Source organism: Muscardinus avellanarius (genome assembly GCF_963383645.1).
Source record: "Muscardinus avellanarius genome assembly, chromosome: 13".
Taxonomy (NCBI): domain Eukaryota; kingdom Metazoa; phylum Chordata; class Mammalia; order Rodentia; family Gliridae; genus Muscardinus; species Muscardinus avellanarius.
In genome coordinates, this window is record NC_137799.1 from 64,791,303 (window position 1) to 64,809,204 (window position 17,902).

At 35.6% G+C, this 17,902-nt stretch overlaps 1 protein-coding gene across 10 annotated transcripts in view; it reads left to right on the forward strand.

Annotated features, from left to right (window-relative positions):
- The window catches only part of PTPRD (protein tyrosine phosphatase receptor type D), a gene marked incomplete at both ends in the record, with an annotated part of 415,865 nt that overhangs the window by 262,444 nt on the left and 135,519 nt on the right, over nt 1–17,902 (forward strand). For all 10 annotated transcript variants that reach the window (XM_080708743.1, XM_080708735.1, XM_080708734.1 and 7 more), the window contains 2 exons: nt 8,575–8,665; nt 13,987–14,196. In XM_080708743.1, coding sequence (XP_080564869.1) covers nt 8,575–8,665; nt 13,987–14,196 — 301 coding nt within the window. The remainder of the gene's footprint in view (nt 1–8,574; nt 8,666–13,986; nt 14,197–17,902) is intronic.

Genomic DNA, 17,902 nt, shown 5'->3' on the forward strand with positions numbered 1-17,902 from the left:
CCCAGCATTCAGGAGGCTGAGACAGGAGGATCATGGTTCCTGGGCAGCCTCAGCTACTTAGTGAGGCCCTTTGCAACTTAATGAGACTCTGTTTCAAAATAAAGAATAAATAAAGAATAAAAAACTAAGAAAGTTTGATCTGTTGTTTTTCTATTTTATTTTAGAGGGGTTTTTTTGGTGCATTGACTTCATACATCTTAATAGGATAAAAAGCTTGTGGAGGTATACATACAAGAGCATCAGAACCATAGGAAATGAATAGCAACCCTGCTGGTGAAAATTGATAATAAATTCATAATAATAAAACTTTACATAAATAAATATGTACAGAATTTTCATTTATTGGGCTTCTTCGAGGGGTAACAGCACAGTTACCCATCTTGTCTTTTAGGGTGATTTTTGTAGCACGGTCAAACATTGCAAGAAGCTCTGTTTCATAAAGGTCATTTGTAGTAGTTGCCAAGTTTAGATTTTCTTTTAATTGTAGCTTTCTGTTGAGTATTTTGTGGGAGAGATGAGGGAAGGAAACAGAACACATTCCAGAACTGTGGGCAGGTTGCTAACTTATTTATATGAAAGCTATCTGGGAAAACACTTTCCAGTGTTTTTGAGCAAAATGTAGTTCTAGTGATTGAAGGCTGCTCTGTTTACTAACAGAAACCCTGCTTTTCTCATTCCTAGCCAAGTTGATGTGAGGTCTCCATTCCTGTTTCCCTCATCACCTAAAAACAAAATGGTTTCTTATAAATTAACAAAGACAAACTCCTCATGTCTATATCCCTCCACCCTTGGTCTCCCATTCTTTTGCATGGAGAAGGAAGAGAGCTCCCCCAAGAAAAGATTGAATTTCTTATCAAACATCTTTAAGGGTACTTCAGGTTTGGGTAGCAAGAACTGGTATCAATTCTGAGCTTCAGTCTTATTTTTTAACAGTTCTCGGAGTCTGAATCCAATTAGAAAACTCTTGCAATGACACTTTTTCTCACAGGCAAGTGGTTAGGACAGAGAGTGCTTCTGTGACTATAGAGAGCAGAATTTCACTCTGGGTGCTTAGTGGGGAAAGCACCATACAGATTGTTCTAAAGGAAAAGGTTACCAGAAGGTACCTTATGTAAATTGATGTCTCAACCATTTTTATACTTATGAAAAAATGTAAATGAAGAAAAAAAGCATTTCATGAAATTTTTCATTTCTTTGGTTTTATGAATATACTTTCAGGTGATCTCTTTCTTCTTTTAAAAAATATTCAGAAAATCTGACTTGCAATGTGGCTTTGTACAATTTGTGTACAAGTGTTAGCAGTTTAGGGAGGAATAATTCATTACATTTTCTGAGAAGTAAAGTCTTAATTTTATGTAGTACTTTGCAATTTACTGAAGATGTTAGAAGACTTTATGTAAGCCTCACAGTAACCTTTTAAGGTAGGTATTCTTTCTATTTACAAGTTAGTTAAGAGAGGCCCAGAGAAACCAAGTGTTCTAGTTGATAGCATGTAGTTGAAATTAATAATTTGTGTTTGTGTATGTATGTGTGTGTGTGTGTGTGTGTGTGTGTATGTGTGTGTTTTACTGAGGATGGAACACATAAGCATTCTATCTCCAAGCTATACCCCTAAACTTTTTTTATTTTTTGTTTTGAAACAGGGTCTTGCTAGGTTGCTGAGACCTGCTAAGTTTCTAAGGCTGGTCTTGAACCTATGATCTTCCTGTCTCAGGGTCCCAAGTATTGGGACTATGGGTACATGCCACAATGTCTGGCATGATATTAATAATTCTTAATATATTCAGAGGGTCTATCAGATGCTATTCAAAGGACACTGCATGAACCTATGTTCCTCACAAGAAGAATCTTATTTTATGGTTGAGGAAGACATAAAGTACACTGTTTTGTTCTAGTGTACAGTGTCAAAACCAAAGAACTACTTGAATCCAGGGAGTCTGTCCCAAGAGCTCACATTCTGAGCCACATCCCTACTTCTATAACTATGGATTTATTGGCAAACCAGGACATTTATTTTCTAGTATGATTGCTAACTATTTAAGAATCCCCTAGGTAGTAGATATAAACAGGGCTAGCCAGACAAACCCTAGAACTAAGGGGATCTAGGCACACCTGCTTGGCACAGATCATAGAATGTGCATTAATGTCACAAAGCAATAAATCACTGTGTTGCCTTGAGAAGTAAGAGAGAATTTGAAGAGGTTGACTTTCTACTGCCGAGAATTGCTGCCCCACCATTTTACAATGGAGGAAGATGGGGATTAATTAACTAAGTAACTTTTCTGAAAATACATGCCTAAAAAGAGTCAAAGCCTTAATATAAAAAGAAACTGGTAAGATCATTCAATCTACTGTGATTTTTCTATTGGAAATTTTTTATTTAAACTTATATATCAAGATGACCATAGCAAATATACATATGTATATATATATATATATACATATATATAAAATTATACAAGGATTAACATTTAGCATTAAACTGAGATAGATTGTAACCTCCCATTTAAATAATAAATTTGTGTATGCGAAAGACTGCTAATACAAAAAGCCTGACTGAATTTGAAGTGGAACTGCTACCAGAGCTCGCCTTCTCATATAATTATATAGAGCTGGGCCCCTTGATGATAATATATTAAATGAAATTAGTAAAACTTTATTTACTATAATTAAAATTCTGAAGGTTAAATTTAACTTACCTAATTAAATCTAATATCCTGAGAAAACACAGCTTACTTTATAAGTAGTCATGGACTTTCCAGATAAATCGATATTGAAGTTACTTATTTTTTTGCTAGTTTAATAGTTAAGGTCTGTGTTGAAAAATGTATTTTGAGCCTAAACTCCAAACCTGAGAAAGACAAATAAAGTAGAATGTAGAGTTTAATTTTAGCCATACATTAAGCTGATCTAATTCCAAAAGCAATAAAGTTTTTTATACCAAATTCAGTTTATATAATTTGGTTAATGTTAATTTATAAGGCACATATTAGCTCCCCATTTCTCTCATTATATCTGAATCTTCTTATCTTTCCTAATGTCCTTATATTTTGGAACAAGGGTCAACAGTAATCACCTTACTCTTGCTGCAGGGAGGCATATTTTCTGTAAATTCTGTTTGGGCATGTCATTATTCCCTTGGAGAAAAGAGGAAAAATTGTGATGAGATTGAGAGTTAGAAATCAAGACAGACAAGAAAAGCCCCCAAACATTTTTGATTACCTGATTTGAGAGACCTAAGTCCCTGAGAACCACCTACCCCACCCTACTTCCAGTTTACCTTGAAAAAATTACTGAGTGATAAAATTGCACTAAAGCAAAAATTGAGATATTATATGTATATCTGTTTTAGGAATGATTTGCTAAATATACATACATATCTTAAATCGGATAAAAAATATAGACTAAAAATGGTCCATTGAGACAGTGTTTTGGGAAAATTGATCTAATCAGAGAACTCAGGGAAGGTCCCATTTAGGGAGTAATGAGTGAATTGATATTCAAGGGAAGAGAGGAGTTAACTTGGTGGGAGTGACAGAAGGTTCTAGGCAGATAGGACAGAATGATCAAAGGTTTGATGACAGAATGGACCAAAATCAATTCGAGACACTAAAAGCCAATCAAGGTAGAGCTCAGAGAGTGTGGAAAGATGGATTCAGGCAAGAGCCTGCTGGGCTTTCTAATTCCTTTTGGTCTTTATCCTAAGAGAAATGATGCTCCATTGAAATGTGTTAACAAGTAGAAATGGCACAATCATTTTGTATTGTGAAATGAAAATTTCAGAGAAAAAGCTAAAGTCAATGAAGAGAGAAAGTTAGGATACTATTACACAGACTTGAGAAAATGGGAGAAGACCAGAGCACTGGTGGGAGAGTTGGATAATGGCCAACACATTAGACAGAGAGTTTATAAGTAAGAGAACTCATTGATAGTTGGGTATTAAGGAAGAAGAGAGTAAAAGCAGATCATTAATGATAACACCTAGGTGCCTTGCATGTGTACTCTAATGGACATGGCATAATATAAGAGCTGCATGTTATTTGTTTCATTGTAACCATGGCAAGGTAGAGATACTTTGGGCAAGAAAAATAAAGGTAGACAGTTGGAATATGATAAATCATTTGAATCTAGCTGATAATCTATGCCACAATTTGTATTACAATCTCTTAATATGAGAAAAGTGGGGGTGGGCATGAAGTTCTTGGCTAGAGCCTAGAGGGACGCCATCATTTATTAGCTGGGTAGCAGATAATAAATTCTGCTTAAGAAATGAAGTTAATGCAAGAAGAAATAAAGTTGAAATATTAAAGTTGTATTTCAGAAAAAAAGGGTGAGAACAACTTTCATGGAAGGTCCTACCAACATGGTATGATGATGCTAGGAGATGATATAAGAAGAGGATCAAAACGCTCTCTTCCATATCACACCATTGGGGTAATAACAGTCAGCAGCAGTGGTGAAGCAGGATCTGTAGCAGGCCCTGCCTGGATATAGGTGGAAGAGAAAGAAAGGAAGAACACAAGAATATACAGTTCTTTGAAGTGTTTTGGTAGTAGGTATAGGAGAGAGACTAACGACTAGAACAGGATGTGATTTGTTCCATTTATTTATTTATTTATTTATTTATTTATTTATTTATTTATTATTGGTGGGACTGGTGTTCCTGGAAGCCCTTCTACCTCTGGGATACACTCACAGACCTATTTTTATATTTTTATTTGGAAACAGGGTCTCTTAAGCCAGCGTGGCTGGCTTCGAACCTGCGCAATCCTCCTGTCTCCGCCTCCCAAGCGCGGGGATTACAAGCGTGCGCCACCACGCCCGGCTTTTAATTTATTTTTAAATATACTTTTATGTGTGCATTGTAATTGTACATTATAGTGAGGGGCAAAGTAATACAGACATGCATGCATACACACTTGGTGTGTTTCCCTCCATATCCCACTCCTGTCTCCCATACATGTTAGTGAGATTGGTAGTCAATCATCATTATATACGAACAACAGCTTCATCAAGAGAAGGCTTCAAGAGAATCAGTTTCCTGTGGCAAAGTTGGAATGCAGGTTAGAAAAGGATAAGGATGTTTGCAAAGCCTTAGTTGCAGAGAGCACAGTTTAAATGTGCAGATTTCAACCCAGGCAGCATTTCTGTTCGATAATGTGGAATTCAAGAAGCTGGTGCACTGTTTCTTTTAAATGTGCAGGTGCTGCTTTGAAGCAAGCTCCACTATGACTGCCCAGATGAATGCTTTAGAGACAAGTAGAGAGAAAAGGTTATGGGTATCTGACCACAGCGATAATTAATTGTGATGGAGGAGGCTGATCAATTCTTAGCCTGGCCAGAAGTAAAAAGAATAGTTGGGGAGTTAGAATAGTTGCAGCAGAATGCATTTTTTTTCAAGTACAAGAATGGCAAATCAGTGTATGAAAACAAGAAAAATTAAGAGAAAAATTAGTAGAATTCATCAGCTTAAAATTGATTTATAAGATTCTGAAAGAGGACAATGGAAACTCACAGATAATGCTGAGGGTGCAGGAAGAGCTCTCCTTTAGGAAAAGAGCTCTCCTGATTTGGTACAGTTGTGCAGAAAAGCAAGAGGCTCCTTGACAAGTGTGTTTATCAAACACATCTAAGCATTATTTTGTATGCTCAGTTGCAGCCTCTGTTCATTCAATTCCATGCCTGTTTAACATGATGGACTTGTTTGGCAAATCCTTTAGGTAGTGGAATGACAGCAAAGGAGGCAGCTCACTCTGGATCATAAAATAAAAGATACTGATCTCTCTAACACTCTCCACCTCTTCCTTCTTCTCACCCTCTTTGATCATCATGATTATTTGTAGTAAAAAAAATAAATGTCTAGGTAATATAATCTTGTGCATCTATTGATTAGTTGCTCAGAGAACCATGGAGAAAGGATTCTGGTATAACTGTCTGGTTTCATTTAAATTCTTGACTGGGGGAGGGGAGAAAGTTTCACAAGTTCCTTAACCTGCATCTCACATAATGTCATTGGTCCCAGTAAATAAGAAAGCTCGGATACCTCTCTTCTATCATGATGTTCAGCCTATCCAAGAAGACTTGGCATCTGATTAGTGCTGTGTGTTTGTACACTCTGCTAAGTACTTTGGGGTAATTGATTGTACTTCCCTCAAATACCATCCTGATATTGTTTACTCTCATTTTTCAGAATATCCAGTTGAAATTCAGGGATGATAAGTGAGCAGCCTAAGATCACTCAACACACTAGTAGTAGAACCCAAATCTGGGCCTGCTATATCTTAGATGCCATATTCTTCATCTGAATCTTCTAGAGTAGCACTTCTCAACAAATATAATGAAAACTGCCTGTGAAGTTTTAAATTTTCTCATAGCTACAGTAAAAAAATAAAAAATAGATGAAATTAATTTAGTAACTTATTTTATTTAACCCAATAATACATCTGCACCACTGCAACATCTGATCACTATTATAAAAATGTCATGACCATATTTTACATTCTCAATTCACACTAAGATTTCAGAATCCAATGTTCCTTTTATACTTAGAACACATTTCTCTTCTGGCCATCCACGTTGCCAAAGCGTGATGGCCACAGAGGCCCAGTGGCTACTGTACTAGATAGCTTAGCTCTAGCCTATGTTTATGAAAACAGAGCTTGTTAGCACAGAGAATTTGCTGAGTTTCTTACAGGATTTACTTGGAGATGAGTACAAAGAGGCATTCCTGTATATACATCTGTCTCTGTGATACTGTGGAACACAGGTCTCTTCATCCCCTTTGCCTTTTTGCTTTGTCCCATGTAATAGCCTTCTCTTTAAAATGTATGGGAATATTTTCTGGTACGTGTGTGTATGTGTATGTTCTCATTTTCACAATAAACCTATACCAAATGTGTGGAATTTTTAATTAATACTTTATGATGCATAAAGCAATTGAAAAAGGGAGACTTCAACCACGGCAAATATTTGAATCCCCCTACTCACTGTTTTAACTTAGGCAATTATTTAATCTCACCTAATCTTCTGTCCTGTTCTTATAACCTTATAGCGTATACCTAGACTGTCTTTGAATGTGCTATAGAAGGGCAAAATAAGATTATGCATTTTATATAATAATATTGGAAATGAAGAAAAGGATTAGTATATTAGTAGTTATTATACTCTATATTCAAAATTCTTACATTGTTAAAATCCCTATGCATGAACAAAAACAAAATTGTATGCACTGTGGTGAAGTTACAAAACAACTTTACTATTAATTTTTTTTTTATTTTTGAAAAGGTAGCTTTAAACAGCATTTAAATTTTAGCTGACCATTCTCAGTGTGAGGACTCAATGACACGAGTCTCTAACGATAGACATCATTTTATTGAAACCTATTTAGAACATATTTAGGTGGGAATTTTCAAATTTCTACAGTGCTACCTTAAGTTTTGGGAATTTAAAGGGAAAATGAGAGACAAGATTTTATTTTTTTTCATTATTGTCAAATTATGAATAATTTTATACTTTTAAGTATAAATAAAAGTATTTGTCTGTATGACCAAAATAATAGATATAAAACCTAAGAATACTTTTATTCTATATCCCTTCTTTTATTTTTTGTGTGGTACTGGGGGTGGAACCCAGGGGCTTTTCTATCTCCAAGCTACACTTCCAGACCTATTTTTATACTTTTATTTGGAAACAGGGTCTCACTAAGTTGCTGAGAGCCTCAATAAGTAGCTGAGGCTGGCTTCGAACATGTGCGATCCTCCTGTCTCAGCCTCCTAAGCGCTGGGGTTACAAGGATGCACCACCATGCCCAGCCATCCCCTTCTTTTAAAAATATTCTCACTGCTAAGACCAGAAAGTGACAGTTCATTTGTATTCTCTCATATGCAAAAATTAGGAAGTAGTCAGAATACCAGAGAGATTTCAGAAAATGGAGGAAAAACTGCAGTGGAGCCAGGGAGGTGGTCTAGGGGGAGAGGTGGAGGGGAGAGGAAGATCAATGAAGGAATCACTTCCATTGACATTAAGTACATATATGAGAATACTGGTGTCAATCTCAATACCCTGTATGGGGAAGGGGAAAAGGGAGAAGGGGCCAGGGGAAAGCCCACCAAGTGCTGTGTGAATATATGTCACTATCTCTATGAACTACATTATGATGTGAGACTATAATGTACCAATCAAAGTATAAAAATAAAAAATAGTCTTGAAACTTACTCTCTTGAAGAATATTTGGTTCAGCAGCTTGGGGTGGTAGATTTCAATATACCAGCTTTGTATGTGTCCAGCACCAGGGTCCTAACTAACTGCCTGCTCTGTTTATGATACCTAATAAAAAGCGGTCAACCATGGTGATATTACCATATAAGATCATTGAAGTCACACATAAATGTCTACCCATGTTGTTTTTTAAATTGAACAAACGGGTGGTTATTTATCATTGATGTCAGAAAAGAACAACTCCATATCCTTAAGTTGCCTTTCATCTCTTTTGTTGCTCTGTGGAAGGTGTGAGAGCATATCCATTTTCTCTCCCCTTTGAAATAACCTTATTTTTGTCTCTTCATTTCTGTGCAGAGGTTACTACATAATAATTGTGCCTTTGAAGAAATCTCGTGGTAAATTTATCAAGCCATGGGAGAGTCCAGATGAAATGGAATTAGATGAGGTAACTATATCTTTGTCATTTGTGTCTTTCAGTAGTCATGTAGTAAATATGGGGGCTGTACAGTATCTAATCCAGGGCTGGATTCTGCACATCCAGTGGGTCAGATGGCTCAGTGCAGTGGGCAGGCGGTACTCCAAAGACCTCAACAAAGATCCTTTGGCATTAATTAAAAGACATTAAACATAAAGCTTACAACCTAGTATTTGTTTGCCTTAATATTTTGCCCCTTGTAAAACATGATGTAGATGAAGGAAGGTGATATCAATTGTCAGCAAAGACTTAATTGACACTGATATGAATTCCAAGGGCCTTCATTAGCTTGACAGTTGCTGAAGCTGTTACAAATGTTAAATTGTACCTTGCAGCAGAGTTCATTTCACCCATTATGTGATGTTAACCAGTCTCTCAGAATTCCACTTGTTATCAAATGTTTGCCTTATTCTATATCCTTTGGATTTTTCGAATTAAAAGTGCCTGTAACTGCAAGGAGAAAAAAACAATTCATAAAGTTTTATTCAAAGCAAGAAATATAAAACAAAAGACAGCAAGTACTAAATAGCATGATTTTAATTTCCAAGAACTTACAACCGTAGGTGCATTTTACTTAACACATCTTGAAAAAAGCATTTTTCAAATTAATATATAATATGAAAGAGCCCTACTTATTTCATATTTATATTTATATAAGAAAGCTATGATCCTGTGTACTAAACCAGATCCTCAGAGGACCACTGCAAGTTAATAGGTGGGATTAACATTTGAAATACAAGAAAAACTTTGCTATTTTAACAATATGCTATTTTGAAGAGGTTCATGAGGCAAATACCCAGGTGCCCATAAGGAAAATGTAAGATTTCAATTTATTTGGTTTATTTACAATTAGCATTATATTGTATAGCAAAACCTGTTCTTTCTAGGTATTCTCTCTACCTCAATTTAGTAAAAAGGAACAAGAAAAATGATACATTCCCAGTCTGCATTATCGGGAGTGCTGCTTATTTCAAACATGTCTGGACAAAGGAGATGGTGATCTGACAAATCAGGGCTGTTAGCATCCTTTGGCAGTTGTATGTCATCTCTAGAAGTGAGATTCATCATTATCCACTTCATTTATCTAAGTTAAAATTGACTATGTTCAGAAGGTGAGATGCATTCAAGGGTAGGCTAATGTATTGTGTCATTAGATACTGATTAGGTGATCAATGGAAGGGTATAAAATGAGACATACTTGCTGTAATATTTTCAGCTATTTTAGCTGTGTTATCAAGTTAATTTTTCTTACAATAAAGGAATAGAATTATTATTCTGTGGTATTGGAAAAACAGTATTCCTTCATCTGAAGACACAAAGTGCTCAGCTGGATTTTTGTAAAGGTTCTAAAGCAAGACATAATTTCACATGTAACTGACTAATCCATTAATCCAGACATGCACTTACTATTTTAACTGGCTTTTAGCTGAATTACAGAATTGTCACTGTCACATTTTAGTTGAAAATGTAAAGTCAACTTATAGAAGCTCTAAATCTTTCTACCTGTTGTTTTTACGTTTTCAAGGCCCTGAGATCTAAGGCAAAATAACCGCAAATACTTTTAAGCAATAAGCTTTTCTTAGAAGTGAAGCCATTTAAAAAGAATAGTAGGCGAGTTTTTTTACAGCCAGGTTTTAACCTCCAAAAGACATAGCAACGCTAATGGATTAAAGTATAGGGCTATGTGACATTGAACTTTCTTGCAATTAAATTCTACAGGTCTGTGCTGCTGGTTCCCATAACAAAGGGTCATTTTAATCATTCTAAAAGTTGTGGTGCATTAATCTGTATAATACTTTGATAAAGAGCATTTTATTAATTCAAAATTTTGGGTCAGGATGGGCTGTTTCCCACTTCTCCTACTGATATAATTGAGACCACATTGTAGAATTAATGGTGGAAGAAATAAGATATGCATTGACTGGAAAATGAAAATTATTTCTGATAAAGAGCTTAAGCCCTTGATATATCTTCTGGAATTACCTCCAATTCATCTTGGAACAATTGTGGAGGGGAACAAATGAAAGTAGGCTATGGCCTCACTTTATGCCTACTCATCCAGTTTCTGATCCCTGCAGACAGGATTTTCCCCCTATCATGGATAATAAAAGCATTGTCGTGATTTTATCTATGGCTTGGTACTGCCAAGTTTGACAAAGCAGTGTGCCTCTCTTAAATGTATTCGAACAAGTAATTTTTCAGGAAGGCCAATAATTCGAATTGTCAGAACCATATCATCAAATAGTATGGTGGCCTAAGGGGATTTCCACATGTATGCCACACATCCAAGCCCATGAAAAATTGAAAGGGGCTTTCTAAATAGAGTTACTCTCAAAATTATCTTCTGAGCTCATTTATTCTTTATCTGTGGATGCTCTCCACATGATAAATTCATAGACTGAAACTCCTGTTCTCAAGGTCAGACTGGTCAGAGCAGACATTGATAGCTGAAGTGAATTTGGGGCAGAATGACTACCAAAATGTTAGTTATATTTAATTCAGAGCAGGTCATGTAATATATCATTAGCTTTTCATTGCACTCTCCTTCAAAGGCCTGTCGTAGAATAATGTGGTAATTTGTGGTTGTAACCAGCATACTGCCTAACTTGGTATCATCTGAGATCTTGAGTCATTTAAAGTATAACACGGGAAATGTCCTTCAGAGATTAGGGCAATCTATAGTGAAAAGGGTGTTGTTTCAGATTGGACCTTAATGATTGACTGCATTGCACCTAGGAATACTAAAAGCACACGAATATTTTATTCCAAGGTACTTTCTCTAAGACTTCTAAATAAAACCCTAGTGAAAGGTTCTCATGGGGATGACAGTGATCTAGATGAACTATGACAGCTGCCTGCATCTGAAATATGAATAAAATCAAGGTAGGGTTTGATCAGTGAAGTAGAAGAGGGGACACAGTCACATAAACAACTGACGGTAAATATTTTTGATTAACCAATTTCAAAAGCTGTTCAGCTCATCTGTAGTGCATGTGCCCTCAGAGTAATGGACTATCATCTTTTACTGCATATCAACAATAGCTGTTGTATTATCTTTTAAAATATAATATATTGACTATATTACATCAGATTTTTTTTTAAATTAACCTGTTAAAAGAATCCAGAGAAAGAATCCATTCATCTGGGTTAGTGAAAGCCGATACATAAACATTATGTGTCTAAGTATATACTGAGTTAAAATAATTTAGACTGAGCTTAAACCTAGCATTTAATTTCTTGATTTTTTTTACAACCATTAAGTAAGAATAAGTTTGAAAATACCACTTACTTATAATTTCATTTTATTTTATGTATTGAGTCTAATTATACATTGGGAGTTCCTACTGCACTCTAGTTTCCTTTTATACAAGTAGAGAGCTATAATTATAAGTTTATTGTGAGGGGTAAATGAACTAATGTGATTTTAGGCTTATGGAATAGTTCCTGGCACCTATTAAATGCTTACAAAATAGTAGCTATTATTATTAGCATTGATATTATTATAACAAAACCTAAATATAATTATAGAATTGAAAAAGTATTACACTTCTGCTTTTTTTTTTAATTGGCCTATTGGTAGATAACTGATCGACCTACCTGAATTTATCATCAGATGCTTAACATTTGCCAAACATATTGTATCCAATCTACTTTCCTTTTCATTAAGTGGCAAATAACATGGGCACAAACTACCTATGTAACCAAAACATGGTTTTCTGTAATCTTAGGGTATAATTTCAAACCACCTAAGCTCATTTGAAACTATCAGTACAAAATGGATAGTAATGCACCAGATTCTTAACAGAAGGATCCAGTGTGTGTCACAGATATAGTCTGCAACTAATATCATCACAGAAGCCTAGCCTTAATTATGCCAGTATCTTATTGTACTAAGTAGATAACACTGATTTGATTTTTACTATGCCATATTTTAAACTATGTTTTTAGCAATCAAGGATAATAAATAGTTTTTTCTACTAAGTTAAATATCTTAATTTTATCAAGATGAAGGCAATATTTATCCATAGGTATAGAGCCTTATTCTAGTTTGTCCTTGGATACATTGCCTTTTCTGCACTGATACTAAAAGAAATAAAGTGAAAACTCTAAGAAACTATTTCAATACTTGTGGCTTACCTCAAATGGCATTCCATATGGAAATTGACTTATTTCTATTTATTAATTTATTTAATTTATTTATTTACTGGTACTAGAGATCGAACCCAGGGGCATTCTACCTTTTAGCTAGACCCCAAGACCTATTGTTCTTTGTGAAATGGGGTTTTTTCTAGGTTACTGAGAGTCTCACTATGTTGGCTAAGTCTGTTTTTGAATCTACAATCCTATCTCAGTTGTCCAAGTACTGGGATTACAGGTGTACACCACCTTGCTCATTTATTTTCTATTAAATCCTATGAAATAACAATATATAATAGAAGACAAAGATAACATTGACATTTGAAATCAGTTATCATAATACCATTAGTGTGGTTTTCTTCCAATAAGTGGGTCAGTTCAGGACAATAGGTTATCTAAAAATTGATTCTGCTTATTAAAGAAATGTAAGAAGGATCTGTATATGTATGCATATGCTTGTTTCCTTCAAGATAATATTGATGTCACATGGCAAGATATTCAAACTCCCCAGAGAACTAAGTTCTAGAAAAAGTGGGTCATGTGACAAAATGTGAGGAATCACAACCCAACTGATAATCCAGGAGTCAAGTTAAGCCAGCAGTAGTTATAGTGACAATGTTTATTTAATGTACACAAATTAAAAAGTATCCATTAGATTCTTCTTTTGATTGCAGGGAATTTATATCATATAAGTTATCTCATTACTAAAAACACTACAAATTATACTAACCTCTCCAAAAACGTGATCATATTTGAAGGTCAACTTTATCTGAAGTCACTGCTTATTTAATAAATCTTCTGCAAGGCAAGACTTTTTATGACTCAAGCTGTCTTTTTTTTCTTAAATAAGTTAGGATGCACTATTGCCCTTTGAAAGAATCGCATTAGTGTAGGAAATGATAGAGGCTACCAGTAAAAATCTAATTGCCCAGGGTTGAAAATCTGGCCTTGTAAGAGCCCAGCATCTTCACTTAACAGGAAGACAAACATTTGAAAAGTTGAGAGAAGTGAGGTTTATTGATGCTATCATTGTTACATGAAATGCGGACAAATTGTATTTAGGATGCTCCCAGTCGCAAATCCATTTCTCCCATTTAACCATTCATAGGTTGGATTATTGTTTATAGTTCTTTTCCTGTTGCTTTTTCCTTAAGCTGCTTAAGGAGATATCTAGGAGACGCAGAAGCATCCGTTATGGGAGAGAAGTTGAATTAAAGCCATATATCGCAGCTCACTTTGATGTCCTTCCCACTGAGTTCACCCTGGGGGATGACAAGCATTATGGTGGATTTACAAACAAGCAGCTCCAAAGTGGTCAAGAATACGTCTTCTTTGTGTTAGCAGTGATGGAACATGCGGAGTCCGTAAGTTAATTATGATGGCATCTATTTCCTATGGTACTTCTACACATTTTTACAAGTATCCTGTGAGATTATTTGGGACCATGTAGGGACATCCATCCTAATTATTTCTTTTGAGTTGTCATTAATGTAACACCGGGCTGCCTACTTTTTCATCGCAGCTGAGTATACTGCATGAGATTTCAGTACAGATAAGAGGATGTCTCTGATGACCAGAAGTAAGGTGGACTTCTAGTACGTGAAGTTGTCCTTCACTACTTCACATAGCTCTTTAGACCTGTCAACTTAATACACATAGCCTGTTCTTCCATCCATCACTGTTCACCATCTTCTTCTCTTGTCCATTTAACATCACTACTGAAAATAAAGTACTGTTCTCATACAATATCTGGTAGACATCAGCCCAGGTGATTACAATAGGAATTAACGAACTCCAAAATTCAGCATAGTATATTTCCAGTGTTTGAAATTATTGGCTTTATAAGTGGTCACATTTATTTCCTGTAACTACCAGTGATTCCAAGGTGTCACTGCCTAGATCTGTCTAGAAAGAGGCAAGCACAACCATCTTCTTTTATTATAGCACTTTGCAAGTGACTTTATCAGTGAAAAGCCAAAAAATGAAATAATTTAATAAAAGAAAGAATTCCTAAGGTACTCTAAATAATGAGTTGTCTTATGTAATTCATTTTGCTCCTATGTCATTTTATGCTTCAGTTGTTTTGAGTGTTTAAAAAAGAGGAAGGGAAGGGAGAGAAACTGCAGATGGGAAGGGGTGAGTGACAGTTCACATTAACATTCAACACACATATTCCAAATGGGGTCTTTCTAATCAGGGCCTGAGCCTGACAGGCATGGCAGCTCCGTTTAGCCAGTCACTTTCTGCATGCAAAAAGCCGGGAACATATCAAAGGTGTCTTCACGTTAGGTGTTAGTGTCTACAGTGGGACCGCTCTTCAAACAGCTGGAGGAATTCCCTGGTGGAAAATCAGAACACAGAGGCAGCCGGGTTTACCTTTGTGTGCAGAGTACCATTTCAAAATGAAGTGATGGCCCTCCTGGAATTTTAATGTATAAATAGGTTTCTTTTTATACTTGAAGGTTTTAAGGCAGAACATCAAGGGAATGGGATGTTGGGAATCTTCTTTTTTCTTTAGAAAAATACTTAGGTACATTAGAGGAATTTCCTTTAAATAGCTCACTGAACATTTTAGAAAGCACATTCAGAACACTGAGGTAGATAGAGAATCCAGCAAAGAAAAGAAAACACATCCCATCATGTAGGCTTCCTACTCCACCACTCAGACCTGGGTTTTTTCTGTTTCCCAAACATATCCACCAGTGTTTATTGGACCACCATTGCTGAAGGGTCCATGCCTTCCAAGTGTCATCTATCGAACAAAGATATTTAATATTTATCCTTTTTTGGTGCTAGAGATGAAACCCAGAGAGCTCTACCTCTGAACTACATACATCCCAGATCTATTTTACTTTTGTTTATTTGGAAATAGGATCTCCCTAGATTGCTGAGAGCCTCACTAAGTTGCTGAGACTGGCTTCATACTTGGAATCCTCCTGCTTCAGACTCCCAAGAACTGCGATTAAAGGCATGCACCACTATGCCTGGCTTCAATTTTATCATATTTGCCCCTTTTCTCCATGTTTTTCAAATAAGTATATTTCACCCATGTTGAATATATGGGTAAAGTCCAGCATTAACTGTAAAGACAAGAATTGTGTCAGATTAGTATAATAAATACTTGTAGTCACTTTTTGTAACCTTCAGATTTCCATGACTAATGTTCATAATAGGGGTAACCATTCCAAGGGTATATTGGCATCACTTCTTCCATCCCCCAAAAAACATGAGCTTTTCCCCACTCAACTGCTTCCTATTAAGAATAACAGAGAACCAGTCTTGAATGATTTAAGGCTTCATCTCTTTTATTATTCCCACCCACTGAACAAATTCTACTTTTCCTGAGGCACATATCATTTTATGGCTTTGTTTTCTTTTCATTTTAACATGGCTCTGTTTCCTGATTTGGGTTGGAAACCAGTGTGCTTTGAGAAAATCCTTGCTTGAATTTTCATATTGATTGAACAAAGTATTATCTCAAAGACTTTTGGTTAAGAATTTTAAACCAGTGAGTTTTACTCACTTTTGCCCACCAATTTGAATGTGACCTACAAAATGTGGGAGAGGGGTATAAATAACAACAAACAATTATAGAGACTCATGTTTCTTGTATATATAGGCTCTCTGCCAAGTCTTCTGTGTAAATCCTTATACCATATATCTTCATACATCCTCCCCCAATCTTATTCTTTCTTTCAGCTGTTTCTGAGAAAGTTGAAAATATAACTGAGCTTTTAATCTTCTTTTGATGCATGAGAAAATCTGAAAGTCTAGTCAATCCCTTTCCTGAAAATGTTCCTGTAAAATGCAAACATTCTGTGGAGCATATGTTCACCTACTAGTATGCTGGGCTTATTGTGTGAAAATTCAGAATATATGACTTAAACTAAGTTTTTTAAAATGAAGGTTGAAAAACTCAAATATATTTACTGATCATAAAATGAAAAAGAGTGTATTTTTTCATATCTTGATCATCTTGGTGATCTTAAAGATGAGCCTTTTACTTTATCCAACAAACATTTTCTGCGAACCCATCAGGTACCAAGTTCTATGCTAGCTACATAAGCATGTAAACACAAATTGCATTTAAATCCCTGCTTTCTAGGAAATTATACTTTTGTTAAAGAAAAGGAAGTATATAAACAAATAACAATAGTTTGAGGAATGCCATTAGAAAAGGAATAAAAGGCTAAGAAAAATACTTAAATGTGTTATCTTTCACCTGTATTTTTTGGAACGACTTTTTGTTGTTTTTGTCTTGTTTTTTTTTCAGTTAAAGAGGTGGTATTTAACTGGGGCTTCACAGAGTAGTTGTATTTTTAAGAGTTAGATGTTGTGGAGCTTGTACAGGGGTTAAAGAACAAGGATATAAAACATTTGAGTACTCACAAAAAGCTCAATCTAATGGAATATATTAGATATTGTGAGGAAGTCTAAAACAGTATTGTGGAGGACATTAAGAACCATATTAAGGTATCTAAGTTTTATCTAGTAATCACCAGAGAGCCTCTAGAAAGCTTTACAGTGGCAGTTAAGCGCAGTAACTCTAACAGCAGTGATGGCTATTACAAAAAGAAGGAAATTTTTGGTATGGTTAGGAAAGCATGAATTAGGTCCTGAACAACAACAACAACAAAATGATACCCACAAAACTGCAAAAAGTGCAGATGAACCTGAGGGTCACAGACTAGTAAAATGGGTCATTTCCATTCACAGTAAGAGCGTGAGAGAATCTGAGAAATCAGAAAGTAATTGTATCTGCAGTTGTGCATGCATGTAGGGACAATTGGAAATGCAGATCTGGTACCTCATAGAGTTTCTGAATTTAGGAGATTTAATGTAGAAGTAATATAAATAGAGGAAGCTGGTAGTAAAGCTGGGGATGATCTGAACAGAAAGGGAGAAAAAGCGAAGACAGTGGAGAACAGAATTTAAGAATGCTGGCCAATAGCACAGCATCAGAGGCAGCTAACTCAGTATGGCTTGAGGGGTTGGAAAGATTAAGAGAAAGGCAGTTGAATGCAGAAGTAGGAAAGTCATAAAAGGGAGGTTTTTTTAAGTCTTGCTAAA